Raw genomic sequence first — 15,166 nt, 5'->3', positions numbered from 1 at the left:
GCAGGCAGCTGGTGTTACTTAAGGAGGCATTAGCCCACTGCTCCACCATTGGAGAGGAAAGGATTATAAGAGAGTAAGTAGGCACACATAAGGAATACATGTAAAAGGTAATGCACCAATACCAGCAGCCAAGAATGCACTATGCAAACAGCCCAATGTATTTTCTATTGTGCACCTGCTTACTCTCTTACTATCCCTTCCTCTCCAATCTCTCTCCATTGCAAGGGTGGGTGGAGAGAAAACAATAGGCCAGGTATAGGACAATGTATTCTGACTGTAATGGTAATCAAACAACTGAAGGATGCTGTGATGGCAAATGTGGATATTGGTCAGAAATTTGTTTTAGCACCATTGCAACTTCAAATGGTCACTAAATGAGGCAGTCAGTTATTGTTCTCAGCATCCTTTACATTTCAAAACTAGGAAAAGGTGCAAAGAGTGGCAAAGGAAATAGGAGATGGGAAACTGAGTTTTATCATGAGATACTAGGTTTGTTTAGTCTTCAGAAAATAAGTATCTTATGATGCAGAAGAACAGATTCTGGTTAAATGATAGAAAGGACATCATAGTGATATAGGCAACTCAACCAATTTGCAGAAAAGACAGTAAAATTCTCTACTCTGAATGGAAGCGAAGGCCAGAGAGTCATCTGCCAAAGATATTTACTCTTGATTTCTTCATTAATCAGAAAGTTGGACTCAGTTTCTTAAATGGCTCCTCTCTATGATTCTATAACTGTTACGACACAAAGCTCAGTTTTTCAATCTTGCATCTTTGCTGCCATCTTGTGACACAATCGGCACCTGGTTATTCAACAGCTTTCTTTGTTAAATGGGTCCTCCTTTTTCTGTAATGGGCTTCTGCCTTGGGGTCTTGTGTTAACAGTGATGTTGCCTCATTTGGGTAATAAAATGTCTGCAAGAAAACAACCAAGCTCGGAGAGAACAAGGACCGCTCGTTTTAACCCTGAGCTATAAATATTCTCCTTTAATGATTTTAAAAAGTGTGTTAGAGAAAATTGAGCCTCTCCCTTTGAAGTATCGAACCTGCCACATCCTTTGAAAACTTGTCTTGCTGTGCTGAACCCTGTCTAGCAGTTTCCACGGCCCATGTTCACACACAACTGCTTTGCTTCCCTGGTGGTTCCACCAGTAGTGCAGAAGCTCAGGGGATGTGCAGAAGACTGCAAAACCCACAACTGCTTTAAGGTTTCAAAGGAAAATGTCAGGTGCAAAAAATCAGGCCTGTTCGTTAGACTGCAGCATAGAAGATTTATGCAACACATAAGAATCTACTCAACTAAAGTTCAGTGCTAAATTGGCACCAGATAAAGGTCAGTTGAATTCAGGAAGGGTCAGACTTAAGACTACTTATGGGAACGTAATGACACTAGGCTAATGACTCATTTAACTCCACCCTCCAGTTCTGCATGATCTGCTCTTCCTTTGCAGTAATATGCTTTGCAAAGCACATCTTACTAAAGCTTTGCACAACCTTAGTACCAGACAGCGCTTGGGAGTCGATTTACATAGTTTTGCTTTGAAATAAGTTTCGGTTAAGGCTTCCTTCCTTCCTTCCTTCCTTCCTTCCTTCCTTCCTTCCTTCCTTCCTTCCTTCCTTCCTTCCTTCCTTCTATTTATTGGCTGTCCATCTTATCATAGGCTAAGTATGGATGGGTTACAATATTGAAAAGATAAAATTATACAAATAAAATAATACAAAAATGCACTACACATCCTGAGTTGAAAGATGGGGAGGGAGGGAATAGGATAATCGGGGGGGGGGAAGGTGGGATATGTTATTAATCTATCAATCACCCCCAATGTGAAGACCCCCCCTTTGGAGCCCCAAGCCAACTGGCAGAGCCTAAGTAATTAAACACAGGATGATAGTCTTAGCAATCCTCCATCTAATCCCTTTTCTTCTGTCTCCTCAATTTTACAGGTTGTTTTTTTTGCATTGTTTCACACTCATACTTCTTCAGTGGTTTTTCTAGTTGTGCCCAAGCATAAAATTTTTCCTGCTCACCTTGGGACTTTGTAAAGCTTCCTTTGCAATTTTTGCTATGGTTTCCACTGTTTTGTTCAGTGAAAGCACAGCCTTATTTCTGTCCATCTATCAGCTGACTAATTTCACAGGCATAAAGGGAATATCTTTTCCCAAAGAACTGATGTATGTTTTCCGTGTTCTCTCCATCAGCCCCAAATTGTTTTCCTGTATGGAGTGACCAAGTGAATCTACAAAGAAGCACAACATAAAAATTTCCTAGAGGTTGAACTCCATTCCTGGAAATTTCCTAGGGATAAGCATCAGATTTTCCTGACAAGAAAAGAAAGGATTAAAGAGAAAGCTTTAAAATTGGGGCCAATGGTGTCACCCCCAATTCTAAGTTCTGTATTCTATCAATGTAGTGTTTCTTGGTTTTGCAAGATGTCACTCCCTCTGAGGAATTCTTATGTCTTACAAGATCTGTCCTTTTTCTTGACTGTCATGGTATGTGAGAATGACCTTGGCGGACAGATGTTAAAACATGTCTAAAATAGGCTGTATACCAAATACCACCCCAAAATCTGTTACAAGGAAGGATGATGTGGGTAGCTTTTTTATTTTTAATAAATCTCTAAGGAGGGAGTGCATCTAAATTATATATTTGTCTATCTTCAGAGGTAAATACCAGGGGATTCTACAGCTTTTGACAAGGAGGTCAAAGAACCTTTCAAGTGACAGCAGTGCCAAAGCACTTCTGGATTACAGCCAATGAAATTTGACACTGTGTTCCCTGTCACCAAGAGTTGAGCTCAAGTTGACAGAGTCTTTATCTTTTTACAATCAAAGCTCTAAGGAAGCGCCTATTGGAGATAAGCCCATTATTAATGAAAGAAAACCTGACATTGTGTGCTCTTGGAAAATGTGTTCTAAAAGTTGATTCAGCTTTAAAGCAGTAGATGTCACTCTAGATCTTTCTACGCTAAGAACACTCATTCATATTCTCTCTCTTCTCTCTCTATTTCCTCAAGAACTCGGAATAAACCACATGGAACAGAGAGACAAGGTCATGGCTCACTAGGGCTTTCATGTTGAACTGTGGGGTCCTTGATTCTCTCTGAGCTTGCTTGTTTTCTTGCAGATGTTGCATTACTAGGTTGTTTCCTAGTTTAGATAATGAAACATCTGCAAAAGAACCAGCAAGTCCAGAGTCTTCATGTAGGCATGCTATGCCTGGGCCACAGTTTTGTTTGATGAATTGAATCCTCTTCATATTAAATTGGTCATTACCAATTTAATTGGTATCTCAGTGAGGAACTACTAAATATATCAGGTATTAAAGCATACAGATAAGAACACCCAATATTTAGACTGAGCTTGGAAATACGACAGTGGGGTGATCTTACACCACTGTTGACCCAACCTGGAGAATTGAGTTGATTCCAAATTGCAATTCCTGTATCCTCTGAGTAAGTTTGCAAGGAAAATTTTGAAAAGTGCAGCAAACAAGAGATAGCTACGTTCTCCATTTAGCAATTATCCAAAAGTTCAAACGTTAGCTTGTCTCACAGTACAACTACAGAGCGCAGAAGCTATTTCAGACTCTAAGTACGGAATTTAATGTATGTTAAATGAGTTAAAAGCTCATTCCAAATGTAAAATAAGTCTAATTTAAAAATTTGGTAGCAATTTCCTTTGATGCCCTAATCAAGGGGAAACGGAAGTCATCAGAGTTTTGAGATAACTGCCAGCAACTACAAATCCACCATAATTCAGAACTCAGCATGAAAAATGCAAAGTCCTTTTGGCCCACACCATACAATCCAGTGTTGTTGTTTCCTCTTCAATTGCAAAAAAAAGACATTAGAAGCCAAGGAATGTAAAATAAGTCTGAAAGTGCATTTTGCAAGAATGGTTCCAGGAAGAAACTCAGTTGAGTAGCTGAACGATGAACTGCACATCCAGCCTCTTGTGTCAGTGTTCACAAAGAAGCAGGTGCTTTATTCAGTAAATAGCAAGAAACTCATAACCCTGACTTTTCCTGCAAAAGAAAAGGGTTCAAGTAAAATAGAAGTCAGCCCTTCAAGGTATGTCCAGACAGGAAACCCAATTCACGAGTATTAACACCACCTTTATTATAAGGTTACAGTAACAGGATCTTGAACATCTGAAGGGACTTCTCCCTCTGCTCTGCTTTTATGGTCCCAAGATCAAGAGAGAGTCCCTTTTGAGATGCTTTGTCTACTCAAATTTTTTCGCTTTGGACTCAAAAGTTCTCATATTTGACCATTCTCTAGGCTCCTGTTCTTTTTCCTACTCCCAAGGTTGGTGGGTTGGTGATTTATTTATTTGTTCATTTGATTTATATACCCACCACTTACTCTCACTGACTCTGGGAGGCTTACAAACAATTAAAAAAAAAACCAAATATAAAAGAATAAAAAACAGTAAAGCCCCCATTTCCCCTGCTGAAAACAGAGACGATCAAGCAAACCACTTAATTCCACCCCTCTCTGGATTCCCCACCTCTGTTTGGAGAACCACGTCTTCAGGGCCTTGTGAAAGACTGTCAAAGTGGGGGCCAATCTTATCTCCGCAGGAATGATGTTCCATGGTGAGGGAGACACCACGGAGAAGGCCCTTCTTCTGGGTCCTGCCAGATGTATCACATACACATCTATCATTTCCTGATAGAGCAGGAAATGAATCCCACTGGGAGAGGGAAAAGGCCAGCTTTGGAGGCCATCTTACTTCCAATTTCTTTGTGCCCGGGGTAGCGAAGAAACTTTGTATTGTCGTATTTTTTTCCCCTTTTGATGACCCTATAATCCCTTGCATTAGGATGGAGTCGGGGTGACTGAATGGCGCTTGAGAATTTACTGGCTGGGTGCCCTTCCAGAGGCCTACACAGAGTTCGCAACAATTACTTCTTGCGCCCAGATAGAGAAACATCATCTGCTGCCTAGGATTGAGCTCAGAGTCTCCTGAGTGTGAGGCGATAGCTCCACCTCTGGGTCAACGCGCTGCTCGTTGCATTTTCTTATTTGAGGAGCTTCAAAAGAAACTCCAAGAAAATGTTGGGATGTACACAATGGCCATCACTGCCGCAAGGAAGACCAGGGCTGCATTTCGGATGAAGTGTTTTTCTGAGGACCTGCTAAGCTTTTGGCCGTGACCATGGCTTTGGAACCACTCCACCACTTCGCACAGGCTGTATTGCCGAGGTTCATAGTCCAGCTCCTTCCTAGCTTTGGCTAAACTGAAAAAATGGGTCACACCAGTTTTGTAAACTTCGGTGCGAGTGAGGAGGGGCTGAAAGTTATACAGGCGTCCCAGTGCAAAATGGACCAGTTCTGTAACAAATGCAAAGAAGTAAACAAAGGACAGAGGGAGGCGGAGAGAGGGGTAGGTGTATCCTAAACCTTCCACCAAAGGGCGAAAGAATTCAAAATTATTGACTGGCTTCCCATCAGAAATGAAATAGGCTTGGCCAGCAGCTATGTGGTTTTTGGTAGCACCCAGAGCCTCTGCTGCTGAAATGTGAGCTTGCACCAGGTTATCTACATGCACAAAGTCTACCAGGCTGCTAGGATCCCCGTACACACACCGGAACCATCCCTGTTCCACGTAGTTGACAATCCTTGGAAGATGCCTCTGCTCTCCTGGTCCATAAATGCCAGCAGGTCTTATGGCACAGGTCCTCAAATTTCCCTGACCATCCCTTAGGACTGTCCCATTGGCCTCCAGAACTTTCATTTCAGCCAAAGCTTTGGTCCTTGAGTAATGGTCAGGGTGAAGATGGAGGGGTAGATAAGGCCAAGATTCATCTCCATTTTCTATAACCTGCCCCCCAAAGACTACATTGTATGTGCTTGTGAATACAAGTTTGGAGATGCCAACTTTCCTGCAAGCTTCAATGATGTTGTTGGTTCCTTTGACATTCACCTCTTCTATACGTTTTGGATTGAGCTGGTCCCGGCCAGACATTCCATAGGAGGCAACATGGAAGACGCAAGACATACCCTGGAGTGCTCGTTCTACTTCATGGATCTCACAGATGTCACCCTGCACAAATTTCACACCTTTGGGCATCTCTTGAGTAGGCTTGGAAACATCAAACAGGATCACATCCACTTTGCTCTCGGCTAGGGCTGAACCCAGCCTGGAATACAATAAGAAATACAGGTTGAAACAGAAATTATAGGAAAAAATGTACTTCATAATAGGAAAGGTTTAATGGCAAAAGCTTTAAGTCCGCTGAAACCATTTATGTCAACTGTTTGTAATCCTCAAGGTGCTGAGGACAAGAATGAGGATTGCCAACTTTCAAGCGGCAGATCAATCAACTAAAGCTTCCATTGCTTAAGTGGGCAGGGCTGGCGTGTTATTCTGATAGGAAATAAAAACCACAATTGTAGAGGTGGTTCTTGTTTATTCAGCTCCTTCACACAAAGATGGAGGCTCACACACATGGAGGGTAGCTTTGGTTGATCAAATTCCCTTTTTCTACTGCTTTCTTTTCATGGGTAGACTCCTAATAAACCATAGATAAACCATGGATGATAGATAGGGAGGGAGGGAGAAAGGTAGGTGGATGAACAGAGATGATAGATGATAGATATAGATAGACAGAAAGACAGGCACAGAGATAATGTTCAAGAGATTAGATAGATAGATAGATAGATAGATAGATAGATAGATAGATAGATAGATAGATAGATAGATAGATAGATAGATAGATCTTTGTGTGTGTATCAAACGTGAGCCAATTTGGATGCCTAAATGCAATTTTCCAAAGGCTGTAATTACTAAGGCTGCAATTTGTTAAAAAAAAAAACAAGCACAATTCTTTGTTGAACAAATACTAACCGAAAACCAAAATATCCACTTCCACCTGTAATGAGGACAGCTTCCTTGCTGGGATTTTCTCTTTCCATGACTTCTGGGTTGTTGTTTTTTCCCCCCTCCTCACAAATCCTAAGCTGTAAATAAAGAAAAAGTGTGATATAACCTTAGTGCACACAACACGCAAGCCATACATTGCGTTTCGTATTTTATATTTTATTTTGGGGTTTATGTTTTTATTGCGCTCTTTGAATCCAAAGCCTTTTAGCCAGTAGTAAAACGGCTCTGGTCTTAAAAACCTGCCTTCAGCCAACTTTTCCCAAACTGTAAGTGGACTGGATTCCTATCAAGGGGGATCACAGTTACATGAAATCTCACCTAGTCAATGTGTACACATACACACACACACACACACACACACGTGCATGAATCAATCTCTGGTGCTTTGCATGGGCATCAAACACGCTTGTTTAATGACCTACTTCAGAGTCCGAACTCTACTGCCCTTGGCCACGCAACTGGCATTTCACAAAAACAGATGAGTCTCTAAAATTAATTGGATCCTGGGAACATTGATTCCAAGGGGACTTCCCTAAAGGTAAAGAGTCTATCCAGCTTCCTCCAGTTCGAAGGTGGATCTCCTCGTTTCTCCACCAGCAGGAGGGTTTGGGGATGGTGGAAGCTGTAGTCCAGCCCCTTTGGAGACACTGATTTGGGAGGAAGGTACTTGTAGGCTGGAGGAAGCCAGAGGGGTGCCTCGCAGTGTTTGGAAATGACACCAATCCTGAGACAGTCCTAGCTGGAGCCAAGTCCCAAACATCTGGAGAACATCAGGGTATCTTCTTCCTCCAGCCCAGTCGTCAGAGCCAGCCACAACTTGCTTACCTTTTGGACGGGGGTGGGTGGGTGGGTGGGTGATGGGACCTGTGGTCCAAGTCCACCTGGAAGACGCCGGGGCTCTTACCTCCCCCAGGCTGCGGATGATAGGCGTTGTAGTCGGCAGCCTTTGGTGAAACGGGAGCGCCGGCCTCCCTCGCTTGTCTTCGCTTCCCCACGGGCTGTCCCCGCCCCATCGCCCCATCATCAGCTGAGAGGCGGGTCCCGCCCCACATTACGCATCTCCAGCCACAACCTGGACGCCCCGCCCCGCCCCCCTTTTGCAGGGCGTCCAAAGCCCGTTCCTGCCTCCAGCGCAGCCGGTCTCGGGGTCAAAAGCCCTCCGCGGGCGCTGAGCCATCGGAGGAGAGAAGCTTTGCTCCGCGCGCACGACCCTCTCTCGCTTTCCCAGGAGGTTTTAGGACCTGGGGGGTGGGGGTGGGGGTTCCGACATGGCGCCTTCCAGCCGTTGCCTTCCGTACGGCAAGATGTCCGAGCGCGCAGACCGGGAGGCGTACGGCCAAAGGGTTGCCGCGTTGGCTCCGCGCTCCTTTCGGGTTAGAATAGAATAGAATAGAATAGAATAGAATAGAATAGAATAGAATACAATACAATACAATACAATACAATACAATACAATACAATACAATACAATACAATACAATACAATACAATACAATACAATATAGTAGGAATAGAATAGAATAGAATAGAATAGAATAGAATAGAATAGAATAGAATAGAATAGAATAGAATAGAATAGAATAGAATAGGACAAATTGTAGAATAGAATAGAATGGAATGGAATGGAATAGGACAGATTGTAGAATAGAATGGAATGGAATGGAGGAAAAATAATGAATAGAATAGAATAGAATAGAATAGAATAGAATAGAATAGAATAGAATAGAATAGAATAGAATAGAATAGAATACAATACAATACAATACAATACAATAGAATAGAATATAGTAGGAATAGAATAGAATAGAATAGAATAGAATAGAATAGAATAGAATAGAATAGAATAGAATAGAATAGAATATTAAGAGTTGGAAGAGAATTTGAAAGAGTAGACTAGACTATAGAATATAGACAGAACAGAACAGAACAGAATCATATTAAGAGTTGGAAGGGACCTTGGAAGTCTTCTAGTCCAACCCCAGCTCAGGCTGGAAACCATTATACCATTTCAGACAAGTGGCTGTCCAGTCTCTTCTTAAAAACCTCCAGTGTTGGAGCACCCACAACTTCTGGTGGCAGGTTGTTCCACTGGTTAATTGTTCTAACTGTCAAGAAATTTCTCCTTAGTTCTAGGTTGCTTCTCTCTTTGGTTAGTTTCCATCCGTTGCTTCTTGTCTTTGCCTTCTGGTGCTTTGGAGAATAGCTTGACTCCCTCTTCTTTGAGGCAGCCCCAATTTGGACTTGCAATCCTAAAGGTTGTCTTCCTCCCATCTCAAGCCAGTTTTCAAAGAGGCTGGTTGCCTTTCCCACTCTCCCTCGACCTTTCCCCATATTTTTTGTGGGCCCCTAATTCTGTCACTGGGCTTACACGTTACCTTTGGCTGGGATTGGCTGAAATGTGGTTTATTGGATAGAAAGCTCGGCTTTGGACCAGTGGAGCTGTAAAAATAAGGCTTGCAAACCCCGTCTGAGTTTTTTTTACAGGAGGAGTTTAACCAGGGTTCTCCAGAGTGTGGTTAAACACCCCCCCCCCAAAGATTGATGGAACAAAATAAAGAATAACAGAATAACAGAGCTGGAAGGGACCTCGGAGATCATCTAGTAGTTCATCCTGATACCTGATACCAATCACTTGACAAGTTTAAGTGCAGTGTAGAAAACTGCAAATTGCAAACACATTTGACTGGAGCAAGATAAGCCACGCTGAAATGTCTATGTTGTATCTTGAGGGCTTTAAAAATGTCCTGCCCCCACTCCTTATCCTGATCAATCCTGTCAGGGGACGCACCACCTCTTGACACCCAATTCTGGAGTTGTGAAAGAAAAGAACCGCTTTTATTTCCTGGTTCCTTTCCTCTCCCCCCTCCAAACCCCAACCTCAACAACTTTAAGACAGGTGGACTTCCAACTCCCCAAATTCCCTGGCCAGCTTCTTCTATGGAAGAAACCATAGAAGACTCCATGGGCCAAGAAGGAACGTGATGCTATCTATCCCCTGCGCTGACACGAGAGCAGTCTTCCAGCACCTAAGGCAGTGATGGCGAACCTTTTAGAGACCGAGTGCCCAAACTGCAACCCAAAACCCACTTATGTATCATCGGGTGCCGGGTGGGTGTGGATCACGGGGTGGGCGTGGCTGTGGTGGTAACGGCAGACTGGGTGGGACTAAAAAGTTCAATCAATCAATTCCAACTTTGCAAGATCTTTTTTTCCCCGTGAGAAGTTGAAATTGATTGATTGATTGAGCCTTTTTTTTTGCACACGGCGGTGGAGGCCTAAAGCGAAAAGGTTTTATAAAACCCAGCGGAAGGCATAGGACTGGGGCGAGGGCGCACGTGCCCACAGAGAGAGCTCTGTGTGCCACCTGTGGCACGTGTGCCATAGGTTCGCCACCACAGACCTAAGGGGTTGTCCCAAAGAAGAGGGAGTCAACCTGTTCTCCAAAGCACCCGAGAGAAGGACAAAAAGATGGAAGCTTATCAAAAAGACATATTCCATGCTAGAGCTAAGGAGAGATTTCCTGACTGTGAGAACAATTGATATGTAGATCAGCTTACCTCCAGAGGTTGCGGTTGCTCCATTCCTGGACCTTTTCAAGGAGACTTGCACAGCCATTTGTCCAGACTGGTATAAGAGTCTCTTCCCGAACAGGGGGTTGGACTAGAAGACCTCCTAAGTCCCTTTCAACCCTATTCTATTCTATGTTCTATGTGCTTCCCCCCCCCACCCCCTGTATCTATATGCGATAGGTGGCGATATTGCACCAAGCCCAACCTGCTTGTTTGTGTTTTTTTTCCTTTTCTTTTTATGAGCAAAACCAGAGAACAGTTGTTTCTCAACTCTGACAAATTTTTAGCTGGATTTCAACTCCTGGCTGAGGAATTCTGGAAGTTCGCCTATCTTCACCTATGTTATTGTATTAATTGTATTGAATTGGGCTGTAATATTTAATATTTTTCAAATTTTTGTATGTTGTATTTTATTATATTGCCCTGTACACCGCCCTGAGTCCTTCGGGAGAAGGGCGGTACAGAAATTAAATAATAATAATAATAATAATAATAATAATAATAATAATAATAATAATAATAATAATAATTATTATTATTATTATTATTATTATTATTATTATTATTATTATTATTATTATTATTATTATCTTAAATTCGCCAAGAATGAGAAATAGTCCTCTAGAACTTTGACCCTTGAGGGCCAGCCACCAAGGAATGAAACAAATCTAGTTTTTTTAATTTGTGTTTTTAAAGTCACTGTCCTTTTGCCATAGTTTGGTTGGCATTTTGGGGCTGGCTCATGCTGCCCCTCAAAGGGAAATAGGCTCTGTTTTCAAAGGATAACTTCATAATTTCATCTTTTCCTTGTATCGGGAGGGCTTTCTTCCACCCCGTCCTGAAATTTCCTGTTGATAAGTCTCACCAGGAGACACAGCAGCTCAGCCATTCAGTTCTGGATCACGAAAAAAAGAACAGATTTCATTTTCCACTTCCTTTGAGCGGTGCATACTTCCATTGGTTTTCCAAAGAAAAAAAAACAACAGCAGGATTCGTAGACTTTCTTTACAGATTAACTAGATCAGCCCAGTTTTTTGTTTGTTCTTTTCTGTATTCCCACCACCACCACCCTGCCCAAAATTTAGAATAGCCTTCAGCAACGTGATATGGTGGTTCTGACTTCAAAAGCATCTTTTTTTTTAGCTCCTGCATTTCATTTTTAAAGAAAAGTTATTGGAAGTCAGCAAATCTTTTCTCCTTCATCCAGTGTTGCTGTTTTCTTGGGTCTTTTTGACGATCTATTTTTCCAATCTTTCCCTATCCTATCTAAACATCCTGTCCCTTGGCCCAGCTGCTGTTCCATAAATGAGTTTCCAGTAAGAAAGGAGAAAAGCTATGAAACCAGTTCAATGGGTGGGTGATGCATTTCAGAACCGTTTTATTTATTTCTGCCCTTCCTTCCACATTTTTATTATTTTTATTTTTATTTTAATTCCATTTATATCCCGCCCTTCTCCGAAGACTCAGGGCGGCTTACAAACTTAGCAGTAGCCTTCATTCTATGTATATGCCTGCTTATTAGGGCTTTCACACACACCCCAAGCGGCATTATTACAAAGTCAGCTTAATTGCCCCCAACAATCTGGGTCCTCATTTTACCTACCTTGGAAGGACGGAAGGCTGAGTCAACCTTGAGCCTGGTGGGACTCGAACCTGCACTAATTGCAGGCAGGTGGTGTTACTTAAGGAGGCATTAGCCCACTGCTCCACCAAGGCTCTATACAATGTTGGAGGCTCCCTTTCTTTGGAAGTGACTAAATATTGTCCTTCTATCTAGGCTGTGAAATGGGTCCCTTAGCAGCTCTATTTGACGCACGTGTCGCGATTGACTGTTGTGTTCATGTTTAGATTTCCTTAAAACTCATCCAAAATTTCTCCAGGTATCTGGAGATAGCCTGTAGCCCACGGCCCCTGTTCGTGATGATTTTTCTTTATATATTCCTACCTCGCGAATAAAAACTACACATTGCTTGGATGACCACATATCCTATCTGCCTTGTTTTGTCTCTGGTAAAAGGTAAAGGTAAAGGTTCCCCCGCACATGCGTGCTAGTCGTTTCCGACTCTAGGGGCCGGTGCTCATCTCCGTTTCAAAGCCGAAGAGCCAGCGCTTGTCCGAGGACGTCTCCGTGGTCATGTGGCCGGCATGACTAGACGCCAAAGGCGCATGGAACGCTGTTACCTTCCCACCGTAGTGGTCCCTATTTTTCTACTTGCATTTTTACGTGCTTTCGAACTGCTAGGTTGGCAGAAGCTGGGACGAGTAACAGGCGCTCACTCTGTTACGCGGCACTCGGGATTCGACCCGCCAAACTGCCGACCTTCCGATCGACAAGCTCAGCGTCCTAACCCACTGAGCCACCGTGTCCCTGTCTCTGGAAGATGATCAAAATTTCTCTGGGATTCCATGGGAGAATTTAACAGCTGGTAGGTCCTTAACTTATGTCCACAATTGGAAACAGAATTTCCACCATAACACATTACAGTTGTTGAGTTGGGCCCGGTTTTCCAACTATTTTTCAGCTGTTATTCATTCAGCAAGTCACCGGCAGTCCTTAAGCAGCCCTGGTCATTAAGCGGGTGCAGCTTCCCCCAACGGGAAATGGGCAAACGAAGTCACCAATCAGGATCACGTGACCACAAAAGATGTCGCGATTGGTCATAAATGTGAACCGGTTGCCAAGCGCCTGTCTTGCAGTCATGTGACTGTCGGGGCTGGGGGTGGGCCATGGATGCTAAGTGTGAGTTCAGACTGTAGCTTACTTTTCCTGAGGCCGTCGTAATTTTGAACAGGCATTAAATGAACTGTTGGTAACCCGAGGACTCTTTGCAGGAGAACAAAGGACAAAGAAGCAGATATTCTGCCCTTTGCAGGCAGGAATACAGTATGCACTTCAGACTAAAAAAAAATTCTTAGACCTCATACAGTATTGCAGTTTAAAAGATGGGGAAAAAAGCTAACTTCCTTTAAATCCCTGAACTAAGCAAGCTGGGCATAATTTGAGAACTGGTGTCTGATATTTGTCTTGTATCTTAAATCTCTGTAATATTTGGATTGGTTCCACCTTGCAGATCATTGTTTATCCTGCTGCACTGATAACATTTCCTTCCTTCTTCCTTTCCATCAAAAAATAAAATAAAATAAAATAATAATTCAGAAAGCCACCTTCAGGATAGCTCTAGAGGTGAGGACTCAAAACCATGGTGGGAATTATTCTATAGGTAGATCTCGACTTACAGCCATTCATTTAGTAGTAATAATAATAAGGCTTCTTCCTGGGATGTTTTGCAGCCTTTAGTTCTTCGATGACGAATTAAAACACTCTAGCAGGAATCCTTTCCCCATCTGAAGGTTAAGGAAGCATTATCTTTGATAGTTTGCAAATAAATTAATCCCCCCGCCCCCATATCTCTCACTTCTGGCCGGGACCAGGTTTTTCTGCACCATCAAATCCATATGGAAGTAATTTGTTGAGATGGACACATTTCTTTGATCTCTGTGCATTGTGGGATGCTTAACCCTTTGTGGGTCACCACCTAAAAAATATCTTGTCAAAGTTGCTTGAAGAGGGTTGTCTCTAGGCCAACCAGGTGCCATGATGGGATGCAGGGGTAAGCGGTGCTGTCTTTGATCTGGAAGCCTCCTCAAGTGAAAAAAAAAGAATGAGGTCTTCACAGATGCTAATCTGATCTAATTTCATTTATGTTTTAACGGGGAGCCGGTTCAGTAAATCCGCTTTGTAGTGCAGTTTCCTATGTACGGTATTTAATTTTCCTTCTTTTGTGGCCTTAAAACTATGGGGCGGCGACTATAGATTTTAGATCTGAGACTCTTTACGATTTTGCTGCTCTTGTGAAGAAGAGGATTTGAAGGAAACTAGGCCTTGAACTGTCCACCAGATCCGTATCTTCTATGTCTTGCAGGCTTATTTTTCATTAGTTTATCTCACCCTTTTTTTGAAAGCCATCAGATAAAACTAAGCCAGAGTGAGTTCCAGATGTTAATAATATGCTGGGCAAATGGAGGAGTTCACTTTTCGTCATTATGAACTTCCTGCTAACCAACTCTACAGGATAATCTATCAAGCTGGCCAAATGCTTCTCAACCGAAAGCTGAGATCCTGAGTGAGCCAGTATGAAATGAAACCACGAAAGCAAATGAAAGACGGTCTTTCCACCTTGACAAAACATTCTTGCCAGTATAACATCATGTCTTTCCCACCAACTGGGAGAACATGAGTTCTGCTATTGACATTTCTTTGATTACAACAATCCCTTGCAACAAATTTTCAGTCTTGCCAAGGTAAATATCCAGATTGGGGAGGACAAATAATCACACCCACGGCTTGAGGACCAGGTGGGTAGACACGTTTTTTAATCATAGCTAAGAGGGTGAGGTACGTATTTATTTTGGGCGGAAGCTTTCTAAAGCCTAGGGTTTCATTTTTCTGCTGTTCAAAGAATCTAGTGAAAATCAAACCAATGTAATATGCTGTTAAGAAGGAATGAAAGAAATTAAATTGCTAGGCCAATTGTCTACCTTGCTGGATGTAAAAAAACAACAACACCCTGTGTTTCCACCATATGCCGGGTAAAAATAAAATCTCCCAGAGGTTTCTAAGAAAGGAGAACCACTTTAGTCTAGTGGATAAGGCACCAGGCTGGGAGACTGTGAGTTATAGTTCTGCCTTAGGCATGAAAGGTGGT

The 15,166-nt window shown here is 42.6% G+C and overlaps 1 protein-coding gene across 1 annotated transcript; it reads right to left on the bottom strand.

Annotated features, from left to right (window-relative positions):
- Positions 1-3,962: 3,962 nt before the first annotated feature.
- On the bottom strand, positions 3,963-7,854 carry SDR42E1 (short chain dehydrogenase/reductase family 42E, member 1). The gene is made up of 3 exons (XM_081336266.1): positions 7,796-7,854; positions 6,856-6,968; positions 3,963-6,148 (listed from the first exon to the last, which is right to left on the bottom strand). Exons 2-3 carry the CDS (start codon positions 6,921-6,923, stop codon positions 5,041-5,043), a joined length of 1,176 nt encoding a protein of 391 aa, XP_081192392.1. The 5' UTR covers positions 6,924-6,968; positions 7,796-7,854; the 3' UTR covers positions 3,963-5,040.
- Between the last annotated feature and the right edge of the window lie 7,312 nt (positions 7,855-15,166).

Source organism: Vipera berus, assembly GCF_964194415.1.
Source record: "Vipera berus genome assembly, chromosome: 10".
In the NCBI taxonomy this organism is placed as follows: domain Eukaryota; kingdom Metazoa; phylum Chordata; class Lepidosauria; order Squamata; family Viperidae; genus Vipera; species Vipera berus.
The sequence above is the reverse complement of the archived record's forward strand: the minus strand, read 5'-3'. Positions and strand labels throughout refer to the sequence as shown.

Coding starts and splice junctions, on each gene's coding strand:
- SDR42E1 (XM_081336266.1), bottom strand. CDS start 6,923: ATGGAAAGAGAAAATCCCAGCAAGGAAGCTGTCCTCATTACAGGTGGA. Junction 6,149..6,855: donor AGTGGATATTTTGGTTTTCG/GTTAGTATTTGT, acceptor ATTGTATTCCAG/GCTGGGTTCAGCCCTAGCCG.